This window comes from Alexandromys fortis, unplaced genomic scaffold (genome assembly GCF_014885135.2).
Source record: "Alexandromys fortis isolate MF-2015 unplaced genomic scaffold, M_Fortis_MF-2015_v1.1 scaffold_88, whole genome shotgun sequence".
NCBI lineage: Eukaryota > Metazoa > Chordata > Mammalia > Rodentia > Cricetidae > Alexandromys > Alexandromys fortis.
Window position 1 is genome coordinate 7,732,293 of NW_026067961.1, and position 24,514 is coordinate 7,756,806.

The 24,514-nt window shown below is 42.1% G+C and overlaps 1 protein-coding gene across 1 annotated transcript; it reads left to right on the plus strand.

Annotated features, from left to right (window-relative positions):
- The first annotated feature begins 12,998 nt into the window (after window positions 1–12,998).
- LOC126508265 (arylacetamide deacetylase-like 4 family member 1) lies at window positions 12,999–23,033 on the plus strand. Its single transcript, XM_050153409.1, has 4 exons — window positions 12,999–13,163; window positions 18,320–18,536; window positions 20,561–20,624; window positions 22,259–23,033. The coding sequence occupies exons 1-4, from the start codon at window positions 12,999–13,001 to the stop codon at window positions 23,031–23,033; spliced, it is 1,221 nt and encodes a 406-aa protein (XP_050009366.1).
- Window positions 23,034–24,514: the final 1,481 nt, after the last annotated feature.

Below are 24,514 nucleotides of genomic sequence, written 5' to 3' on the forward strand. Positions count from 1 at the left end.
AAAGTGTAGGCCCTGGCAAGCTTTCAGCAAGTATTTCAGCCGAAGGCCACATATCCAGGAGTGTATGGACAACACAAAATGAACTTGATGGGGGCTGGAGAGATGGCTCAGCGATTAGGAGCATTGCCTGCTCTTCCAAAGGTCCTGAGTTCAATTCCTGGCAACCACATGGTGGCTCACAACCATCTGGAATGAGGTCTGGTGCCCTCTTCTGGCCTGCAGGCATACACACAGACAGAATATTGTATACGTAATAAATATATTTAAAAAAATGAACTTGATGGGTTAAAAGGAAAAGGGAGGCATGGAGTTGGGTGAGTAGGGAAGCAGAGTGAATCTCGAAGGAATTGGAGAATGGGAATAAATATGATCAAAATGAAATTCTCAAAGAAATAATAAAAACATACAAAATAAAAGCTTAAAAATAATGTAGGCCTTTTTTGCCAGGCATGATTGGTTCTATGCTAGGTCTCTGGTTTCTGGTCCTCCAGGCAGTATAGGGGTGGGATCCCTCTGTGGCATAGACCTCAACCTTGATCAATTATTGATTTGCCACGCCTGCAATTCCTGTGCCCCATTTACCCCAGCACGTCGTGCTGACAGGACAAATTGTAGGTCAAAGTTTATATGGCTTGGTTGGTGTTCCCCTACTGGAAGCCTTGCCTGGTTATAGGAGGCAGCTGGTTCAGGCTCCGTACACCTGAGAGTTATTATTGTAGAACCCATGTTGTAGATTAGACAAGGACTCTTTAAATAGAAAAACACAACGGTTGATTTTTTTCATTTGTAATTTGATAGACACACCGTGGCCAAAGGTTTGTTCACCACTTTGTTTGATGATTTAGTGTTACAGAGATTTTATATAAGAGAACTACCTCAAATACCGCAAAATCAATATATGTATTACATTAGAACTATGAATTAAAAGGATTTATAAAGAGGCCTTTCCAATATTATGTTCAGTGGTACAAGATCTGGAAACTTTCCAGCTTGAAGAGTATGACACCGGAAACTTCCACAGACCACTGACTTCCTGAACAGTACCACGGAGGTTACCAGGAATGTTCCCTGAAATGTGTCTCCTAGTTCTTATTATGTGTATACCTACTGAGATATCTTCACCGCTTATATATGCATTGACTCCCATTGCCAATCTTCATTGCACAGTCCATGAAATAGACATGGAGCTTTGGATTGCCAGCCGAGACTACTGGAGAAGCACTAGAGGATATAGGTGTCTCTTCCCAGTACCACTGCTCTCCGGACAGCTCCTGAAATGTGTGTCTTCTGAAGTGTCTTGTTCCTGCATACAGTGGTTTCCTCCAGACCTGCCTTACCAAAGTCCTTTAGAACAGTTCATATCCCTACCGACCACCCCCAGGCCCTCCATATCTTCCCTGGCAGCTGACTTTATGGAGGACTCATTTGCACTCCAGAGTATTGTACCAACTCAGCACCTCCATGCTTCTGAAATACAGTTAGCCATGGAAGTGTGCCCTTCACTGAGGCTATGATCCCAGACATAGGACTGGCAGCCATTCCTTACATCTGCCCCTCCTGTGCTCATTGGTGGGCTCATTATTTCTTGACCAAGGATCTTTTCCTCTTTTGCATTGAAGTAGTTTAAAAGTTCTTTTTTTATTAAGCTGTGTCTGCTCACACTGCAGTGTGGTTTCTTCCTCCTGTTTGAACATAACTGATATGGGGCTAGTATCAGCAATGGTATAACAGGCCTCTGGACCTTAGCACATCTGATGCCACATTTGAGGCACCATTCTGACCTAACAACCCAGCTCAGAGACCCCGGAACCTGCCAAAACAAGAACCAAGACCGGATCTACCATAGTCCATAGTTCTATCAAAGTCTCGAAATGTATTAACCTTGCTTTCTTGGATTCTGTACCTTCATTCATTACTAATTGAAGTGTGTCAAATCAGGATGTGTTTTTGTCCATAAAATGCCAAGAATGGCAAGGGTTGGTGTAGTAAGGAGGTCGCTAGTTCCTGGCCACTTAGTCCTGAAATAATCACAAAGAAACTGTATTAATTAAATCACTCCTTGGCCCATTAGCTCTAGCTTCTTATTGGTTAACTCTTACATATTAATTTAACCCATTTCTATTATTCTGTGTATTGCCATGTGTCTATGACTTACCTGCTAAAGTTCTGACATTCTGTCTCCTGCAGAGCTACATAGCTTCTCTCTCACCCAGCCTCCTTTCTCCCAGTTTCCCCTGCCTACCTCTATTCCCTGCACAGTCCCAAGACAGTTCCTTTATTAATCAATAATATTCACAGCATATAGAGGGGAATCCCTCATCAGTTGGGCTGTGGGATTTGGGTGAGTTCCTCATACAATTGCTGGTCAGTGAGAGTAAAGACTTTTTATGCTTAAAAGCTTTAAGCATATCCATGTGTTTTCTGGAGGAGTTACCCCAACAATGGGTAAGGGGAAGCCTCTAGATTATAGTAGAAGCTAGGTACACTGGAGAAAGAGCCTTGCACTTTGGTTTAAGTATACAATTATAATATGATATATTATATATGCAGTTTTCATTATTTTATTTAATAGGGTGAGTGGTTGTCAGAGGACAACCTACAGCAGTTGCTTTTCTCCTACTATAGAAGTCCTAGGGATGGAACTCAATCAGACTTGATAACAAAAGCCTTTACCCATCAAGCAGTCTTTCCAGACCTTTTTAAAACTTTTGATGGGAGGGATTAGCAGCCATTTTCCAGATCAGGTAATCCCAGAAGAAAAAGAAATAATTCACACCCCCCAAAGTTATTAGAAGCATATGCTGAATTAACACTGGCTTCATAAACTTACAGTTTCACACACAGATGACACTTTTCCTCAGATGGCCACACTGGAACACAAATAAATGTGTCTTACATCTCTGTGCCAGAGTGACAGACAGCACAGGAACCCTGGGGATCAGGTAGAAACCTCCCACCTGCTCGCTGACCACAGCGTAGGGGTCACTGTTGTAGTGGGTACCATGGGGGAAGTTCTAGCACCTTCCTTCCTGTCAATACAGTAAAAAGAGTAAGTACTGTACCCCACAGACTGCAACAAGACCTAGGCTTCTGTATAAGACCCAGAAAGGAATTTCACACCCTGCTCTCATTCCCCCATCTAAAATACTAAGAAGCCAGATGGACCTTGGGAAACGACTGTCAATGAAATTACTCATTCAGCAACTGCAGCTGCTCTCGAGCTGTGGTAGGTGTCTTTAATGGAACAGGTAAACACAGCATTAGGCCACTGTCAAGCAAACACTCACCTGCCTTTCTGTCCATCTCAATCAGTAAGGACAGGAATATCTGCCTCTGTGTGGGAGGGTCAGTGGCACACTTTTGCAGTATTGTCTCGGGACTATGTTTGTTCTTTGTACTCCACAATAATAGGCTGACGCTGTAATCCTAAGAGTCCTCTGAACTTCATGGTGGTCCTTTCTAGTCATAGTCTTGGGCTTATTGGATGATACAGCCAGAAGGCTGGAGAGTAGATACTACTTTAGGTGCTGTAGTAGGTAGGGACTAAAAAGAAGACAGTGAGCAAAAAGCACTCATGGATATGAGAAACATTCATACTATTTCTGCATCCAAACTTAATGTTGGAATGGATGACCATAGCTAACTTGAAAGCATGCCAATGAATGCTAGATATACCATGGGAAGTACCTTGCTGCTGCTTTGATGCGAACCTGGCTGAGTGGTACCAAGAGAAGCAAATGACACCCGAGGATGATGTCTGTTGGGTACTTCAGAAGCCAAACACTGAAGGAACCACTGATAGTGGGGACCTCTGTGTGTCCTCTGACCCCAATTGACCATTGTGCACCAGTGGTCCCAGGATGTAGAGGATCTGGTGAGCAGAGTCTTCTCTAGGGTGTCAGTGAGTATGGCAGGTATGAATGACCAGGGAGACTCTTTTGGAGTACAGTTCATTTATTGAAATGGAGGGGCTTGTGTCAGAGGGGAGGGGAGGAAAGAGGTCAAGGGAGGAAGAGCTGCAGGAGTGTGGGGGATCTCCAAACATATCAGTTGGATTATGCCAGTCACATGACTTCTGAGAAGCTAGTTTCCTGGAGTGGGGTTAGAACTTGACTGGCTTTATCATGGTGTGACCATTGTCTCTACGGAGTTGAGTAGGCCCAAGATTGATTTGTGTAGCAAGCGGCTCCCCTCCTGCTGTGCCGTCTGTGAGATGTCCAGGAAATGGGCCATGCTCTACCATCCCTCATCTGACTTGGGAACTCACACCTTTGAGTTGGAGAAACTGCATACTGTGAAGCCAGTGCTAGAGAATTATCAACTTAAGGTGTCTGTCAGGAAGGACACTCCAGAGTTAGAAAGAGGATTTCATCTCCAATGTTCCCCTTTTTCCAGGTGACACAGGGGAACCATGTCAAGGGCTTGTCAACCACTCTGAAATGGTTGAAAATTTTAGTTTGCTTGAAAGCTAATGAGTTAGACCATGCCATATTCACAACTACCCTTGGGGTAGAGGAGTCATGACAGCCATTTCAAGGGTCCTTATAACTCAGCAGGCAGAATGAACTTTGGACTGGTACTCATCTCCTTGAGTCTCAGGTCCCAGTGGGAAGATACAGAAATACTAAGAAGGATGAAGCTTGTAGGATGCTTGCATCACAACTGAGAAAACCAGACCTCAGGGAACTGCAATCTTTTGCAAGCAAACACACCTGCATAACCTTTCCCCCGCTGTGTGTCATACTAGGCAGTAAATATACTCTAAGAAGCACTATCTGTAGCTTCCGGTGGTGTTTACCATCCTTGCAAAGAGCCTGGCTCAAAAGACATCAGCTCTTCTGTTCCCAAGACACAAACAGAAGAGACCCAGGGAGAAGGGTCTCTCTGCACATTCCACCACCTCGCTGCACCATCTTAGGTTCTGTCAAACTTTTACATCAGCGTGTTTTTCTTCAGCCACTGTGATTTAACTCATGCCAGAGGTGGGGAAAATCTTCAGCTAATCATCTTTAGCATTTACTTACCAGTCCCGTCTACAAAGCTACAAGTATCCAGGTTGGGGTAACCCCTGGCAGATCTGACCAGTTGCCCAAATACCGTAAAATAGAAGGGTTTAGAATAAGAATCTGAGCAGATGTTTTCCTTTTTATCACATTAATTGGCATATATCTTAATTTTATAGTCTGATAGATTTACTATAATACTTTGATAGAAGGGTTTAGAATAAGAATCCAGGCAGAGTATTTTTTCCTTTTTATCACCTTTAATTAACATGTATCTTAATGTTACAGTCTGATAGATTCACTATGACACTTTGATATGCCCATATATCATGCCTTGATTACACTTACTTTCCCCTCTACCCCCTCCAACCATACTGCCTTCTCTCCCCACCCCTTATCTTCCTTTTCTCTGCCCCTTATAGTCCTACTACTACTCTGGGTTATCTTCTCTTGAGAGAAAACAGACAATACTTTGTCTGGATTTTTTTCAATATACACGACTATGTCATTTTCCACCCAGTTTCCCTTCTGGGTGTGTAAGTATCCAATGTGTACAGACACATCGTATTTTCTCTGTCTAGATATCTATTGACAGGCTTCTGGGCTGATCCCATAGTTTAGCTACTGTGAACACTGCCTCAATTGACAAGAATATTCAGATATCTCTTATTAGTTGCTGAATTCCTTTCCTTTGGGTGTTTACCTAGAATTGATACAGAGAGATCACAGCAGTTTTGATATTTTTTGAGGACTCACCATACTGTTTTCTTCAGTGGGTATACTAACTCACTGTGCCATTTGGTCTGCTTGACTGAACTGAGAGATGCCAAGGGCTAGCGAGACATGTTTGGCATATTTGTGGAGGCTTTCTTAGAGAGTAGCCTCCCTGACCCCGATCTTCCAGCTGTCTAAACATTTATAACATACAGCTTCTTCAAAGTCCCTGAAAATAAATAGGTATCTTGGGAGGACACATAAAATATTCTGACACTGAACAGGTATCCGAACAAAGCTTTCCAGATTAGTCGACGTGAGAGATCAGTAACTCGTACTCTGAGCTTTTGGCTAATGTTCTAAAGAGTTCAGAGTCACTTTAAAATCCTTTAAGGATTCATAAGTTTTGTGTTTTCAGAGCAAGAGGACCAGACATAATTGCAAATAGATGGCACAGGTTATCCAGTCTCTCAAAATGCCTCTGTTGTAGTTTCCTCAGAGTTTTATATTTAGAACAGGTGCAAGGCTACTGGCTAAGATGATTCAGCCTCACAGACTATTCTAGCCAGGACTGCACATAGCCTTGCACTTTACCATTGCAAAGAGTCTGGACAACAAATGTTATGGCTAGTATTTCCAAGTCTTGACCATTATCTCAATTTTCTCAGGTTCCCTAAAGATTCTGTTACACACAGAAAGCAGGAAGCAGTCTAGAGAACACAACATCCACATTCCCAAGAGGTGAGGTGGGTGGGTTATGGATGTGTGTCATCATTTAGGGGAACTGGTTACAAATTTTTACTGGTCACGTTCGGGGAGAAAACTAAACATGTTAGATTCAAGGATCTCTTTCTAAAGAAAAAATGGGGGATATAATTTTTTCTTTCAAAGAAAAAATTATCAGATAAAAGCGTGGATTATTGAGTCTACTTTTGAACAACTACTAGTCTCAAATATTTTACATTGGTATGAAATTTTGTATATTGATAAAAATTTTTGGTTATTTTTGTTATACTATATATATGTTTCTATTGTTGTTTAAGGTATTATAACTATATAGCTCATTTAAAAATGTAATATAAAGTCTTAGCTCTTAAAAACTACTTAGGATAATAAAGAAATACAGGTGAATAGTCATCTATTGCAATCAAACATATAGTCATGTTAGATATGGTTTTAAGGTGATGCAGAGATATATTTTAGATAGAGAGGTGATCTTCAAACATGTAAAGACCTGTAGGATATGGCATTTAAAATGTTTTAATAGCATTAGGTTTTTCATTACAATGAAACCTGTCTAACACTGACAGCACCAATTTATTTTAAAAAATGGGTAATGGGCATCAAAGAAACTCCATGTAGAGTTTGCTTTCTTTATGGAAAAAAAACTAGGCATATGAGCATGAAGTTGCCCTTACCTTGACTGCTAACAGTATGCTGTCCAAATTGGACAAGCAGGACACAAAAGAACACAACTGCCAAACTTGGCCAAGACAAGTAGGAGAGTCCTTCAAAAATTCCTGCTTAACAGAAAAGTCTTTCAGATATTTTAGACCCATAGGCTCAATATGGATATCTTAACACTGCAAGGAATCTTGGGGTGACATTTCCCACAATGAGATGTCTCTGCCATTTTTTAGTTTTGGAAGTTACTTGCTCTGCACTTCCTGTTTTCTCAAGTAATATTATATCCTCTTGGGTTTCTAATGGGGTTGAAGAAAGATAGTTACAGTTTGGCTTGTTATGAAATACAGAAAAGAAACTCACAAAAAGAGGTGTAAAGTGTATGAGGTTGAGAGACATAAAAACTTAAATTGTTTACCTAAGAAAATGTTTTGAGGTCTAAAAAAAATATTTTCAGGTTGGAAATACAAGCTCTGATAAAACATGATTTAAGTATAAAACTTCAGACTCACTAATATAGGATAAATAATAGAGTACATTCACTAAATTTACCAAATACATATGAATTGGACATTGTGAATGTGGCTCTTGAAAATTGTTCTTATTGTTATAGCTTTACTTTGCCAAAGTTAAAACTTTGCCTTTTTATTTGGACGATATCTGACAGTTGTTCTTGTTGTATATGGTTTTCCTGTGTTAATACTTTCCCTTTTATTTAGACAGAAAAGGAGAAATGTTGTGAAATAATTTTTTATACACCGTGATAGTTTTTTGCCACCTTCTGATTGGTTTAATAAAGAGCTGAATGGTCAATAGCTAGGCAGAAAGAGTTTAGATGAGACATCTGGAGAGAGAGAGAGAGAGAGAGAGAGAGAGAGAGAGAGAGAGAGAGAGAAGATTAGGAGAAGAGTAGGAGAAGATGAATCCAGGCATGAGAGATGCCAGGGAACATGGAGATGAAGCAGGAGGCACAAGATAAAAGAGAGGCAAAAAGAGTACAAAACAAAACATAGATTAATATAAATTGGTTAATTTAAGTTATAAGATCTAGTGGGACAAGCCTAACATATAGGCTGAGCTTTTATAATTAATAGTAAGTCTTCTTGTCATTTTTGTGAGCTGGTAACAATTCCTTCCCCCCAAAATGTCTTCACTACTAAGATCCTTCTCAAGATGTCGCCTGGTTATTTCACTTTCAGTGTTTTCTGAGTGAAAGACTGCATTTTGTCTTCCTGTAAATCTTACCTATTACAGAAAAGAAGTTATAGTCAGACAATATCCCCTACTGCCTTAATGCTGGTAGGTCCTTGATAAGGGATTACCATTAATGAATAAAGAAACTAATTTGGACTTATAGCAGGCAGAACTTGGGTAGGTGGGGAAGACAGAACTGAATGCTAGGAGAAAGAAGGGCAGAGTGAGAGAGAAGCCATGGAGCTGCTGCCAGAGTCAGATGCTGTTTGGAACTTTGCCAGTAAGCCACTGCCACGTGAGGATACATAGATTGGTGGAGATGAGTTAATATGTAAGAGTTAGCCAATAAGAAACTAGAGTTAATGGGCCAAGCAGTGATTTAATTAATAAAGTTTCTGTGTGATTATTTTTGTGTCTAAGCTTCTGGGTGGCCAGGAAACAATTGGTTTCCTCCTTGCTACAAATTGGTGCCCAACGTGGGTCTAAATCCACATAAAGCCAGAGAGAACTTGGAAAGAAATTCTAGACACTATAAAACAAAGCTTAGCTGCATTTATTTTTCCAAATGGGCTTTGCTTGCTGGTGGCACACTGTGGCTCCTTTAAGAGAGGTTTTCCTGATTCAGCTGTAACAAAAGAATAAAAGCTGTGCCATTTTAAAACACAGCTTTCTGGGCCATGCTGCCATGAACTCTGGCTATGGAGCATTTCAATGGCATTTGTGGGCCTGGGTGTTTGTGTGCCCACTCAGGGTCAGGAAAAAAGTAGCTGACACCATGCCCATGGCTCCCTGCTCCCTGCCTGGGCAGGCAACGGGATCAGGTCTACTAGACATGCACAGGCAGGAGAGCATGGCAGATTTCTGTCACCATACACACAGATATTTCCATGCTGAGCAGTGTTCTACATGGCAGATTTGGTTATTACTCAGATAAAAAGGGTTTATGTGCTGCATGCTCATTCTCAGAGTTAAAGTGCTGAGTACAGCTCCTACTTGGCAGCCCCACAGCTAACAGTAATGGTACCTCCATCATTTTAAAAATGGAGAGAGCCAGAGCCAGCATTCACAGCAGCTGCAACCAAGATGCTTACCATTTTTAAAGCTCTTCAAGACAGTAAAGAATTACAGATAATGCAACAAGGACAGATTCAGATCTAAAAGAACTCTAAATGGGTCACAGTGTTGGATAAATGTATGTTGGTTTGGGAGAGAGAGAAGAAAATGAGTATAGAGAGTTGGAAAAGAAGTAAACCATTTTTTAAAAGTCTTTAAAGAGACAGAGTACAGCAGTCATAGATTAAAAGGAGTAAAGAAAATCTCACCGCGAAAGATGGAAAATTCACAAAGAGTCTGGATTATGTATATTATTGTGTTATCTTTAATTTTTTGACTACAGAGAGACATTTGATTCTGGGGATTGCTAAACTAAGCCAACATATATATTTCAAAGGTATCTTGGATTCAAAATTTGAGTCTAAAGATATGTTGTTTTGGAAAAGAAGTTCTTTTGTTTCCACAGAGGATGAGAACCTTTGGGTTGCTTCCAGACTAATATGGTTTGATGGACCCCCCCCCAAAAAAAAAAGGTTGCTGTGAACACTCCCAAAAAGAAAATACTTCTCCCAACAAACAGCAGGAAGCAGTTTGGAGAACCTAGGCCCATATTCCCAAATACAGTTTATAAGTATTTCCTTACACTTAAAGGGGGACATGCTATAGAGATTTGCATTGGTATGGATCTTGGTTTATTGATACATTTAAGGTCAATTTTGGTATACTGTGTATATATAGTTCTGCTCTTGATTAAGGTATTGTGATTTGCAGCTCATTTAAATAATGTAATGTATAATTAAAATATAGGTAAATTGTCACTAAAATTGTAGTGATGCTAGTTAGATTTTCTAGATGTACAGAGAAGTATTTCAGATAGATAGGGATTCCTCAAATCTTCCAAAGGCTACAGAATATGGCATTTAAAGTGTTTGAAGAATTTAGGACTTTTCATGACAGTGAGGCACATGTGCTCCTGGAAGCACCAAACTACTTCAAGAGGAAGATGGGCATCAAAGAGGCTCCTTATGGAGTTTGCTAGCCATTTGGGTAAGAAGCTGCTCTTGCCTGAACTGCATAACTGGACATGCAGGACCACAGAAAAATGACTGCTGAACTTGCCTAAAGATAAGATGATCCTTCAGGGTTCTTGCTTCATGAAAGAGTCTGCTAGACATTCTGCAGAACACAGAAAACTGTGACTGACAAACTGCCAATATAGGCAGAATTGTCTTTAAAATTTCCTGCTGCATGAATAAGTCTGCTGGATACTATGGTCCTGTAGGCTGAAGATTGGATGCCCCAATGGTACAGAAGAACTTTGAGTGATTGTCCAGGTAGTGAGATGTCTCTGTCATTCTAGAGTTTTGAAAGTTGCTTCCAATGAACTTATTGTTTACTTAGGTAATACTATATCCTTCTGGAGTCTTTGATGGAGTTGAAGAATAGATATCACTTTCCTTAGTCATGGTAAGAGATAAAAGAGTTATTAAGTATTGTAGCTATAATTCTTACTTGATAAGTTGGTGTCTGGGGTCCTTCTGTCTATGTGTTGCTTTTATTGGTTAATGAATTGGCCTGTTCATAGGGCAGAACTTAGATAGGTGGGAAAAACTAAATGACATGCTGTGAGAAAGGAGGCAGAGTCAGAGAGATGCCATGGAGCCACTGTCAGATTAAGACTTGCCAAAACTTTGCTAGTAAGCCACTGCTATGTGGCAATACACAGATTAATGGAGATGGGTTAAATTAAGATGTAAGAATTAGCCAATAAGAAGCTAGAGCTAAGGGGCCAACCAGTATTTTAATTAATATAGTTTCTGTGTGGTTGTTTTGGTTCTGGGCAGCCAGGATGAACAAGTGGCCCCTCCTTCTATAATAACTGTTTTGTTATATGTGATTTTACTATGTTAAAATTAAACCTTTCTTTTGATTTAAGCAGAAAAGGGGAGGTGTTGTGGGATTCCCACTCTGTATGCTGTGAATACCATTGGTTAATAAAGAAACTGTCTTGGGCCTGTGTAGGGAATAGCAGTAGATGGGGAAAACTAAACTGAATGCTGGGAGAAAGAGGGCGGAGTTAGGAAGAAGCCATGCAGCCCTGCTGGAGACAGATGCTGGGCACTTTACCCGGTAAGCCACAGCCACGTGGCACTACACAGATTACTAGAAATGGGTTAAATTAAGGAATAAGTGTTAGCCGATAAGAAGCTAGAACTAATGGGCCAAGTAGTGATTTAATTAATACAGTTTTTGTGTGCTTACTTCGGGTCTAAGCTGCTGGGCAGTAGGAAATGAGCTAGCAGCCTCCTACAACAAAACACCACCTCTCTTTCACCCAGTTTCTCCTGTAATACCTATTCATCCTCTGTTGTTCTCCAGCCCTGAACATTCACTGGGGACTCAGCTAGCAGTAATCAAGTGTTTCTCATAGGGTCATCTATTATAGGCTGATTCCCTTTGTACTGTCACAGATCATACAACCCTTGTCTCATGAAAGATTGAGTAGTTATATTATCGTGTGTTTCTGCTTCTCTGGCACAGTGACTGATACCATGAGCTCCCCACTCACAAGGCAGCCTGTGAAGGGTTCTTCTGTTCCATGTCTGACTCTTCTTCAATTCAAACAGTTTAGCTGCAGACTGTTCTCAATTGTAACACATTCATGTACTTAGCTGTTTTAAAGTCCTGGTCTTCATACTGGATGTCCATATTGTCTTTTTTCCTGTTACAATTCTTCCCTTACATGGGCAAATGCTTTCTGAACAAGCTCAGTTGCATGCCTTAGAGCTCACAACAAAGGCCATACAACAGTTGCCATGTCCTGCCTGTGACTCTGTCTCATACCTACAACTTTTGGAGATCTCACTCAATACACTCTCCAGTCTCTCAGTTATTTAGGAGAATTACCATACTTTCTTTACTTTGAGAACCCAATAAAGGAGATGGTGTTTATCTTGCATGTCTTGGTTTATCCAGGTAGATGTGCTCAAGGTGAGGTTATTTTTTTCTCTAAATTGGCTAATCCCCTGTGACATCAGCTATACCATAGATGTCAGTGTGTGAGACATAAAAACATAAGCTGTGACTAAGACAAGGAGTAAAGCTAATTTCTGAGAGCAAGCACACAAGGCTATCAAGAAAAGAGAATAGTATATGGGTGACTTCCTGAAAGCCCCTCTGCTTTTTTTCTCATCAAATGTCATGGGGCCATCTCTCAAATCTCTGGTTTTTCTCTTGAAAGAAGACCTGTAGGGCCCTTGATGTGACTTCTCCCACACATCCAGTAATGCGTTGACACCATACTCCAGGGATGTCTTCCTCACCAGTGTCACCCCTCTCATCAGCTGGTGACTCTCCCCAAGTGGTATGATAAATGTCAACCTGCCCTGGCTTGTGCCAGGGCTCCACTTCTGCCAGGCAGGAACTTCTCCAGGTGGAAAGCTGACGTGATCCTTTGAGCATCACAGAAAGACATTTCCCAGAGTGTCATCACTGCTTACAGTGGGAGGGGGCAGCCCCTGAAGTCACTCTCTGTGATATAAGGTACCTGGATCTGTGGAGGAGAGAGTTCTGTAAGATCTTTCCAGGTGACGGGTCTTCCTTAGTGCACTCTGAAGGGACAAGACCACCATGATCTTGGCAATAATCCTCTTCATGGCTGCTTGCCTCCTGGTTCTGGGTGTCAGTATATGGGTTCTTACGGAGGAGATCTTCACTGTCCGTATTCCTTTTCCCATCACCCACCGAGTGAGATTTCACATTCTACACTACGTATTCCAGCTGACAATAACACTGGTAAGTTTTGTTTTCAACGACTGTGTTCTGCCTCGTGTAGACAAAATCCCAGCCTTGGGAAATGATTTGACAAAGATCCATATAATTTAAGAGCGCCTGATAATATACACTGGTCAGTGATGATGACAGACATTGTGATAAGGACTTTGTAAATACTGTGGCCCTATGTACAGTGTTCATTAAATTCTCTCAGTTCATATACTACTAGCCTGGGGACAGTTACTTTGGAAGAAATTCATGGAGAAGGTTTCTGATGAGGACTGTAGAGTCTGTGTGATAAAAATTGGGGGAGGAATTATGTGTGGAGGTCCTACCTTGGTAGAGTAGCATAAAGCTACACCAGTTGGGAAAAACATGCCTACTGTTCTTTTGGTAGAAAGTCTTCAGTTAGGTGTAGAAGGGTTTGACATGTTGTGATGCCCTGGTCCCCATGGTTCCTGATATATTTTGCATGTTTGAAACCAGAAGTCTTAAGCCACAGCACAAGATTTTAGTACCTTCTTGGTATAGGTTGTTCCCATTTAATTTTTAAAATGTTTTTATTGTTTGATAATTTCATATAATGTATTTAGATCATATTCACCCTTCTTACCTCTCCTGCTACTTCTACCCTCTCCACTCCCTGCCCACACAACTTTGATTTTTTAATTAATTTATTTATTTTCATCAAGTCAAGTTTCTGTATTCTTGGGAGTTGAGCATACCTTGGAGTCTTGTCCACCACCAGGGGTCCCATCATTTAATAAACAGACTTTTCCTCACACAGATGCTATCGCAAGTCAATAGCCCCTCAGCTAGTACTGGAGTTCTGTGTCTTCCTCTCTCCCCATTTGTGCTGAAAGTTCAGTCTGGCTTGTGCTTGAGGAGGTCTTGTACAAACTGTGATGTTGCTTTCAGTTTGTATATGCTCCAGTCTTGGTATGTCCATAGGCCACTGTTTCTTTCAAGTTTTCTACTTCCTCTAGCTTTCATAATCTTTCTGTACATCTTTCTGTGAAGACCTCTGAGCCTGGGAGAGGAGTTTGATACAGATGTCCCATTTAGCACTAAGAACTCCATAGTGTTTTAATTCTCTGCATCACTACTGTTATTATTTTAAAATCTTGGGAAGGGCAAAATAGTATTGTATTTTCCTTCTTAGACTCTGTTCTCGAGTTTTGAAAATTAAAAGAGAGATTAACTGGAGAGAGATGTTTTTTGGTATTCATAACTTTATTTGAATATATAATGGTATAAACTAAAAAGCAGTTATATCTGAGGATTTGTATTTTATTTTGACACAGAATCATAAAGTCATAGAGAAATGAGAAAGGAAAAGTGTTACAACTTTTACAGGCCATACACTGTAAGAAAGTATGTTTGTGGGGAAAATAAAAACAATAAAAGTTGATTGTTTTTTTTTTTTTTTACTTTATTATTTAGAAAAAAAATTATTGTGTACCAGAGAGTCTTGTAGATACAGGTAAAATTTCCCAAGAGCTTATTCATACTTGCTGATTGTTTTTTTTAATTGGTTTTGGGAATTTAGACTCATTTTCTCTGTCCTGGGTTCGAGACACAAGAGATGTTTTTGCTTCAAGGCAAATAACAGGAACACAAAATGCCTTTAAATTCAATTTTTTTTTCATTTGTTGTCAACTCAAAATAATCCTTATTCTGAAGTAGCATGTTTAGGGTGCAGTATGAGCCATTCTGCTAAGACATTAGATTTTCACAGGTGACAACTTTTCCTCTATTCAATCTGAAGGAGCAAGAGTGCCTCAGATCTCTTGGTGGAGAGTTTTGCATGTTTTATCTCCTTGAGTTTCCCCAAATCTGATATGATCTTCTTGTCCACCTCTGGACAGTGCAGCGACTTCTCTGGACTCACTTGTATGGTATAAAGAGGCAGCCTGATCACAGAACATAAACTGTGTTCTTTAGGATGAACTGACCTTTAATGTGACTTAGAAGCAAGACTATATCTGTGTTCTTAGGGTGAGTCCACAAGTGAGTTGGCATTGAGTCATAAACTGTGTAGGAGAGTTGGAGGTATCAAGGTACAGACCAATGGTTGTCAACAAACATGCTGTGTGCCCCTTACCCTGAGAATGTTGTCGCAGTGTCTAGAGAGACACTGTGGTTGTCCCTACTGGTGGAATTCCTAGGAGGTCACAGACATCCACCACCACATTCTACCTCATTGAGGTTTTTGATTCTGTGACAACAATAAGAGCAACCTGAGTATTCTTAGCAGGAACAGGTTGTTTACAGTTGATTTTCTTCACCCTTTGAAGATTCTCTTTGGCTTTCTGGATTGGCACCACATAGATGCCCAACCCGTGCTTACTGAATACAAGACCAATAGAGTTGACTGAACACTGAGTTGGGCATCTGTGCCGTACCAAGCTTGGTGAAAAGTATAAGCTGGAGAAGGACTTGAAGGTGAGTGTCCGGAGACAGACCAGTCCTTGTCATCCCACTCTGGGAAACATCTCTTAGAACCTTCCATTCTAGGGTATTGCAGAAAAGAAGAGACAAAACTCCCTCTTCCTTACTTCCTAGCAAACAAAGAGGCTTATGCACGGAGCCAATGCTGGGCTGTGTTTATCCCTCGTGACACTCTCAGTCTCTCTGTGTGTGTGACTGTGCACTGTGGCACACTGGGCCTCAAATCCAGGTGCCAATCAAGGCTTCCATAACAGAGGTGAATACTGAAGACAAACATCACTCATAGCTTCCCTTCTAGTAGCAAATGATGCACACTCATGAACATGCCCAACCTGCTCTCAGAACAGTGCCCTGAGTGGAAGCTGACTCTGGTGAAGAAAAGGCAGGAGGAGACCATGAATTCTGCTAGGGAGAGGCAGAAGAAACCTGCCTTGCTGAGAGGTGACACCTGAGCTAACAGCTTAAAGGCGGTGAGGCAAGAAGCACATGGGTATCTTGTTAGCTAAGAGATCCAGGGGCCTGGACTTTGGAGGTTCAGTGTAGAGGAACAGGAGAGGAGGGGAAGGGAAGAGGGTGGCATTAGGGCATGTGGTTGCAGACTGTATAAACTGTTAAAGATGTCGTAAGATCATTGGTGTTTCCCCAATAAGATGAAAGGCCACGTGGAAAGTAAACTCACAAATGTCTAATCTTCCAGGTGGAATCCACCACCAGGACATGTGTTGGTGTCCACCAATATGTTTAGGAGTAAAAAGTTGAACTCACTAACCCAGTACTCATGTCAGTGTTTTTTTGTTGTTGTTGTTGGTTTTTTTTTGTTTGTTTGTTTTGTTTTTTGTTTTTCGAGACAGGGTTTCTCTGTGGTTTTGGAGCCTGTCCTGGAACTGGCTCTTTGGTCTCGAACTCACAGAGATCCGCCTGCCTCTGCCTCCTGAGTGCTGGGATTAAAGGCGTGCGCCACCACCACCGCCCGGCCCCATGCCAGTGTTTTAAGTGGCCCACTTGTTGGTCCCCAGCTGCTCAGCAGCTCTGATCCAAAAAAAAATCACACAGAAACTGTATTAATTAAACTACTGCTTGGCCCACTCGCTTCTTATTGGCTAACTCTTACATATTAATTTAACCCATTTCTATTCATCTGTGTATTGCCATGTGGCTATGGCTTACCAGCTAAAGTTCCCAGTGTCTGTCTCCAGTGGGGCTACATGGCTTCTCTCTCACTCTGCTTCCTTTCTCCCAGCATTCAGTTTAGTTTTGCCTGCCTAGCTCTGTTCCCCAATAGCTATACTATAGGCCCAAAGCAGTTCTTTTATTAACCAATGGTATTCATAGCATACAGAGGAAAATCCCACATCATGTCAGTCAGTACAGAAGTCATAGTCCAAAGCTGTTCTGTTGTGAGACATTTGTGGCTACCAGGTTCTAGTCCCACCTTTTCCTTTTCAAAAATCTAAAGTACCCGTGGTGGTTTGAAAGAAAATGACCCCCGAAGGGAATGACACTATTAGGAGGTAGGGGCTTTGTTGGAGGAAGTGTGTCACTATTGGGGTAGGCTTTGAAGTCTCCTATGCTCAAGATACTGCCCAAGTGTCTGAGTCTACTTCCTGTTGCCTGCATATCTAGATGTAGCTGCTTTCTCCAGTGCTCTCTGCCTGAACACCACCATGCCACCCCATGATGCTGATAATGGACTAACCCTACAACACTGTCAACTGACACCTCAATTAAATGTTTTCCTTGATGAGGATTGCCACGGCCATGGTGTCTCTTTATAGCAATAGAAACCCTAACTACGACAGTGGCCTTGACTTTCAGGCTTACCAGTGGATTCTATCCCTGTCATTCACACTTTAAGAACACCACAAAATTTCTGACAAGCACATAGCTGATGCTATCATGAAAAAGATAATCACCATAAGCAAACTTCACCATTTGGTAATTTTCATAACCCATCCATTTTATACCACCCAGAAGTCCTAGAGTACATACACATTAATCTTGCTTTGTGGATGAGAGAATTATGAGAATAGTTGTCACTGAGTCACCTACTTTGGGACACATAGTTTGGAGAAGAAATTGAACTAGGCATGGGCCTCATAGCTGCAAAGGATGCACCGAGAAACTTCAAGTCTCTGTGATAGGCTTTGGGCCAGCACTCAACTTTACTGTGTACTGTGTGTGTGACAGAGGCTATCATGTGAGTCATAAAATGATCACGGGACTAGAAATAGTGGCTCTCCTCATATTTTTGTTCGGGTCTTTGTGCTTGTTTTTGGTCATTCAAAACAAAACATAAACACTATATATAGCTACAGCTTTTTAAATGCTGTGATTAAAGGCGTGCACCACCACACTCAGTCTCGTGAGGTATTTTTAAGGAATGGGTAAAGCATTGTGAAGAGGCACCGATGTACTTAGGAGATGAAATGCCAGGTAAGAGAAACGAGCTGGGACCTAGCATAGGATCAAAACTGTGGGACCACTGTTGCAAAGGCCACTGGGAAATCCTGGCGACAAGGAGGAATAGCTTTTCTCTCCTAGTTTGTGTCCCTCATTTCCTAGACCTTCACAACTAGGCACTGATTTACTTACAGGAAACAATTAGAAGCTTTTGCCAAGTCCTGAGTTGACCCATACAGTACGTTGGGCCACAGCAGTAGAGAGGAAGGAATGGATGGATGACTGTGGAAGGCAGCCAACTGTCTTTCCCTTCTATCTCTCTGCAGGGGAATTTACTGGAAAAGATGAAAATTTGCTCCATGCCCCACTTTTTCCGCTTCATCCAAGACCTGGTGGTGCCCAAGAATAACTATGGTGTGTCGGTAAAGAACCTGCATTTTGGAACAATCCCTGTGAGGCTATTCCAGCCCAAGACTGCCTCCTCTGGCCTCCGACGAGGCATCATCTTCTACCACGGAGGAGGCTGTGTGTTTGGTGGCCTGGGTAAGAAGTGTCTCTGAGGTATAGGGAAGGAGGGGGGGTTCTCACAACTCACATAATCGCATCTACATTCCATTGGGAATTCTTGGGAAGGACACAAAGAAAGCAGCGCTCAGAATCCTTCTGAGGAGGCCAGACAGAGTGCAAGCATTATGCCAGTCAATAAGGTTGTGGTTTCCATGGAAACACCTTCTATAATAAGCCTTAGTCCAGGAGGGGACACAGTGTCACTAGCAGCCAAGCTTTTGGTGTAATTCCTCCTTTGCAGCTCCACCCAAGACATCTTACTTGTTAAACGTCTTTATGGTATTTGTTACCATATCAGCTTTCTTTGGTTCCCCAACCCCTGTGTTCCTTTATTTCCTGTTTCTGCCCCTAGAAAGAAGGGGAATGCTTAGAGAGATAGAGACCTGTGTGGTCTGTGTTGCTGGATCCCTAGTGCTTGGCCTTATTGTTTGTAATTTTTGACTGACTTATAAATACATGGATATAATTATCTGTTGATGGTTGAGTGCAAGGGTAAATTTGCAAAGGAACAAACGGTTGAATGAGTGAGAAGCATGGACATAGGTAGACAAGGACACACGGATGGCCCTCTCCATTGGTAGAACAGGATGAGATGGGGTTGCTTGCTGCCACCTAGTGGTAGAAATATCTGTGGCTCTTCTACACTTAAAAGTGTTGAATTAACTATGATTAGAACCCCGTGGGGTCCCATCCCTGTCCAGCAGCAGTTTTCAGTCTCAGAAACCCTTGGAAGCATCTCCTAGCTTGTCAGGCTCTTCAGTGGTGTAACACACCCATAGAGATGCTCCTTATATGAGAAGCTGAAGTCTTGCCGTTCCTTTGGTTCAGTGTCCACAGGGATGTGTCCCTATCTCAACCCTGCCCTATCCACTCCAAGCAGAGTGAGTGACAGGTACAAAACTCTAAAACTGGAGCAACTAGGGGCCCTTAGTTGGAGGAAGGATGTGAGTGAGGCAGAGCGTAGAGAAGCTGGACCGGTGGAAGGGTCCAGATCATGACTAAAAGGGACTCCATACTGGCTGTCCATTAATGTCACACCTGCTCCCAGTCCCTTCCTACAAGTCAGTTCAGTCCCCGTCGAAGGCAGTCCCAGACATCTGTACTCAAGGGAGCCTGGATGATGCAAATGTACAGCAAGGCAGAAGCACAATTGTTCTGAGCTTTAACGCAGGAGCTGGCCTCCTGCCTCAGCTAACACTCCTCGACACATTGGCCTCAGCACCTGGTTTCAGTTCTTACCAGATCATCGAAAGACCTTGTTTCCTCCTAGTGATTGCCCATCATCACTACATTACTTGGGAAATGCACAAAATCCTGGTTCTTGGTTCCTACTTCAGAGTTGCCGGTCCAGTGGGTTTGAACATCCTGAGCAGAACACGTGTACACAGGCCACCTAGTACCTCTGTATGTCTGCAGCCAGGGCTGGACAGGGTTGAGTTTAAGATGCACCTCTCGAGTTGTAGGCCTGGAGCTGGACCTGAATGTGCAACCCAGCAATCTTAGAGGCTCCACCTTCTGGAAGTTCAGATATACTCCCCATAACTGAACTGTTCCATCCAGCCTTTGTATATTTCCTATTCAATATGAAACCTACAAAATTGTTACAAGGCCACTCTTGTCTACAGAGTGAGTTCCAGGATATCTAAGACTACACAGAGAAACCCTGTTTCACAAGAACAACAAAAAAAATTTATTAAACTCATTCTAAACTCCACAATCTTAGCTTTGTCCATTTCCGACTCCCCAGGCGTTTTAGTCCTCAGTTTCCTCACTATAAAGCTCAATGATACAGAACATGAGCCCCAAATCCCCTTAAGCCCTGAGATCAATAACTGGCTTTCCCTGGAAGATCTGGCTACAGTCACTTCAGAGGTGACAAGAATGAAAAGACAGGAAGGATGTCATCTCCTGACTCATACCAGAAGCTTCTGTCTCAGGGCTGTGGTAGAAAGTTCCAGATCCTCCTCATGGGCTGCATTGGACCTGCTCTTGTCTTACAGATTGTTACCACAACACATGCAGCTACCTGGCCCGGGAGACGGATTCCGTGGTGCTGTCAGTGGGGTGAGTAACTTACAATAGACACCGACTTCAGCAGGTACCAATGAGCCCTGATAGGGTGAGTATGAGATTAGATGGCCTTGCTCTGCTCTGGACCAGTCTGTGGCCATTTAGTAAATGAGATAGAAAGGTGCACTGTGATGTGAAGGAATCTAGGTAGTGAAAAGTTAAATAAAACACAACAGCGGTTCAAAGACCCCTGGTAGCTCAAGTTCCAGGGGAATCCAATGCCCTCTTCTGGTTCCTGTGGGCATTGCACCATGTGCACAAACCCACACAAAGACTCATACACATAATTACAAACTAAACGAAAAATAGTTTTAAAAAAAATTTGCCACCGCAAAAGGCAACTTAAAGAAGAGAGAATTTATTTCAGTCTATTGGGAATGATTCCAGGAGGGCAAGAGTCCATCATGACTAGGAGGCATGGCAGCGTGTGGCAGGCAAGGCTGTAGGAGTAGCAAGCCCAGAGCTCACATGCTCAACAGCAAGCACAGGAAGTGGGACAAGGCTACAAACACCCAAAAGCCACTGGCAGTGACATACACAAGGAGACCATCCCTTTTCTCTTCTCTCTTGCTGCCCTTCACTCTCTTCTCTTCCCTGTTATGTCCGGCTGAACCACCTTCATCTTGACTTTAACCTTAGCCTCCCCATTTTTCCAGACAGGCAATAAGACATGTCATTGCCCTGTACTTGTCATGACTTGTCTTCCCACTTTTGGTGGGAATTAGCTTTCAGAGCAATTGTCTTTCAACTTGCACAATTCTCTGTGGGATTTGTTGGTCTATATGTATTTGAATGGAGAATCTCTGCCAATCTGTCACTGGGCAGGTTATTCAAAGTCAAATTGAAAACCAGGAGGATAGCCCCAGGCGAGTTTCCTTCCCGTCAATGTGAAAATACACCCTAACCAAAGCAGGAGAAGGGTTCATTTTAGCTTGCAACTCTGGGTCACAGATTGTCATTATGGAATGTCAAGGCAGAGACTTGAAGGCAGCCTGCTTACTAGTCCACAAAGTTCCTCTGACCAAGGAACTTACTTCACGGCCAAGTACAACAAGAAACACGGAGAATGTTTCTTGCTTGTTGGCTTGGAGGCTCATGTTTAACAGCCTAGGGTTACCTGCCCAGGGAATGGTGCTGTCCACAGTGGTATTGGCCATCCTGTACCAATTCACAATCAAGACAATCATCCCACACAGACACGCCCACAACCAGTTTTATTATTTATTTATTTATTTATTTATTTATTTATTTATTTATTTATGTTTTGCTTTGTTTTTGAGACAGGGTTTCTCTGTGTAACAGCCCTGGGTGCTCTGGGACTTGTTTTGCAGACCAGGCTGGCCTTGAACTCACAGAGATTTGCCTGCCTTTGCCTCCTGAGTGTAGTTCAGGCCACAGGTCAATTTGATCTAGGAAGTTCCTTAATTGAGGTTCTCCTCTCAGATAATTATAGGCTCCATCTGATGACAGTTGAAGCTAATCAGGGCATCATCTTTATTTGGGTTACTCTTAAGGTTCAGTCAGGCTCTGTCTCCTCTGGGCATAGAGAGTGCCATTTGAATAGCCCCCACTAAACCCTGTATGTGTTAGTGTTCTGTATGCTTGTTTGTTTGTTTTTTCCTCCTTAGGTACCGCAAGCTTCCTGACCACCATCACCCTTCTGCTTTCCAGGATTGCCTGAATGCCACCATCCACTTCTTGAAAGACCTGAAAACCTATGGGGTAGACCCTGCTCGGTTGGTGGTTAGTGGAGAAAGCATAGGAGCTGGGGCTGTAGCCATTATCACCCAGGTGTTATTGGGCAGGCAAGATCTTCCCCGGTTTCGGGCTCAGGTTCTGATTTATCCAGTCACCCAGGTGGTCAATTTTCAGTTACCATCTTACCAGCAGAATCAAAACGCTCCATTCCTACCTAGAAAATTTTTGATGACTTGTGCGTGTAAGTATTTGGCCATTGACCTCTCCTGGATGGATGCTATGTTGAAAGGTATAAATATACCCCCAGACTACTGGAAGAAGTATAAGAAATGGCTCGGCTCTGACAACATCCCCCAAAGATTCAAGAGCCAAGACCTACAACCCAAGTTTCCTGGACCTTTTAATGAGACTGCCTATTTGGAAACCACACGCATTTTTGATTTGGAAGCTTCACCTCTCCTAGCAGACGACAAGACCATTGCTCAGCTTCCCGAAGCATTCCTGGTGAGCTGTGAGTATGATGTTCTCCGCGATGACTGCTTGCTCTACAAGAAACGCTTGGAGGACCAGGGGGTCCCTGTGACCTGGTGCCATGTAGAAGATGGCTTTCACGGATGCATACTTTTATTTGATAAGGGCATTTTCTCTTTTCCTTGTTCACATAAGGTTATGAATTCTACAGTCAGTTACATAAAGGGCATATGAGGTCTTGAGGGTGAAGTCAGTAGTTAAACAATTGCTTAGCATGCACAATTAAAACTTCAGCACTGCAAACAAACAACCCTAAAGAAACAAGTAAACAAGCAGAATGAAAAACAAAAACAAAACCCATAAAGGAAAATAGAGAAAAAGAAGTATACGACAGCACACATAAGTAGGATGTCAAGGATGACCTCTGACATCAGCAAAGGACTTGATCCCCTTGATCGCTGCTGGTCAGATCCCCTTGAGTTGGTTCATCTTATTGTCTCCTCAACTGGTTTCAAAGCCAGATTAGTAATTCAAAGACAATTATATCACAAGGACTCTGTCTTATAGAGCAGTTTAGTCTCTGATAGATACAAAAGTTGAGGGTGGTTAAACTGTAGAAAAGGAAAGGATGCTGCAGAGGAGAAGTGAGTCACTTCATTATGGTTATAACTAGATTTGGCTTCTACCTTTGACAATGAATACCTGTCACTTTTGCTGCCGTGACCAAATATCTGACAAGAAGCAACTTAAGGAAGGAAAAGTTTATTTTGTTCATGTTTTTATAGAGGAGTCCACCATGAAAGCCATGGCAACAGAAGCATGAGGTGGTTGGTCATATTGCATTAGAAGCCAGACAGCAGATAGGGAAGGAGCTGGGCCACAAGACTTCAATTCCTACCCAGTGGCTTGCTTCCTCCAGTAAGATTCCAGCCCCTAAAAGTTCCACAACCATCTAAGGCAGTAACACCAGCTAGGGACTAAATATCCAAACGAGCTGAAGGAGGGCATTTCACATTCACGACTTCTGTGTGTTCTTGGGGAATCTTGTAATATAGAACTAATTGATTTCACCTTTGAAAGTTCCCATTAGTCTTTTGTTCAAAAGCCAAAAGTCTCTTTTGATATCGAGACAATTACATAATTTTGAACCTCTGTAAAGAAAAGGAAAAAGAGAAAACAAACAAACAAAACAACCAACAACCAAGCAACCTATGCTTCCACTAAACAACAGAAAAACATTTCTGCTCTAAAAGTATAAACAAGAAGAAAACAAGTTAAGTAAAGAACAAAATTCAGCAGAGAAAATATCCAATCCTATATCTCGATGCCTGTCATTTTGGCTCTGTGTAACTTTACCTTTCTATGCTGGTTAGCTTTAATTTGCAATATGACACAATCTAGAATCACCTGGGAAGAGTCTTAAGAAGGGATTGTCTACACTGTCTACATTGGGTTAGACTATGGCCATGTCTGGGGAGGGGAACATCTCAAGTTTATTGATGTGGGTAAACCTAACCTACCATAGGAGCCACCATTCCCTAGACGAGGGCTCACACTGTATGAAGGTGGAGAACTCAGTCTGAGCACAAGCAAGCAAGTGAGCACGCTTGCATTCATTTTTGCTCTTTACTGTGGCTGTGATGTGACCAACTGTTTGAAGTTCCTGCCTTGACTTTCCCAGAATGATAAACTGTAACCTGGAATTGTAAGCTGAA

Excerpts from the sequence above, each read along its gene's own strand:
- LOC126508265 (XM_050153409.1), top strand. The coding sequence starts at position 12,999 with ATGATCTTGGCAATAATCCTCTTCATGGCTGCTTGCCTCCTGGTTCTG. Across the intron at positions 13,164-18,319 it reads TCCAGCTGACAATAACACTG|GGGAATTTACTGGAAAAGAT; the intron begins GTAAGTTTTGTT and ends ATCTCTCTGCAG. Across the intron at positions 20,625-22,258 it reads TCCGTGGTGCTGTCAGTGGG|GTACCGCAAGCTTCCTGACC; the intron begins GTGAGTAACTTA and ends TTTCCTCCTTAG.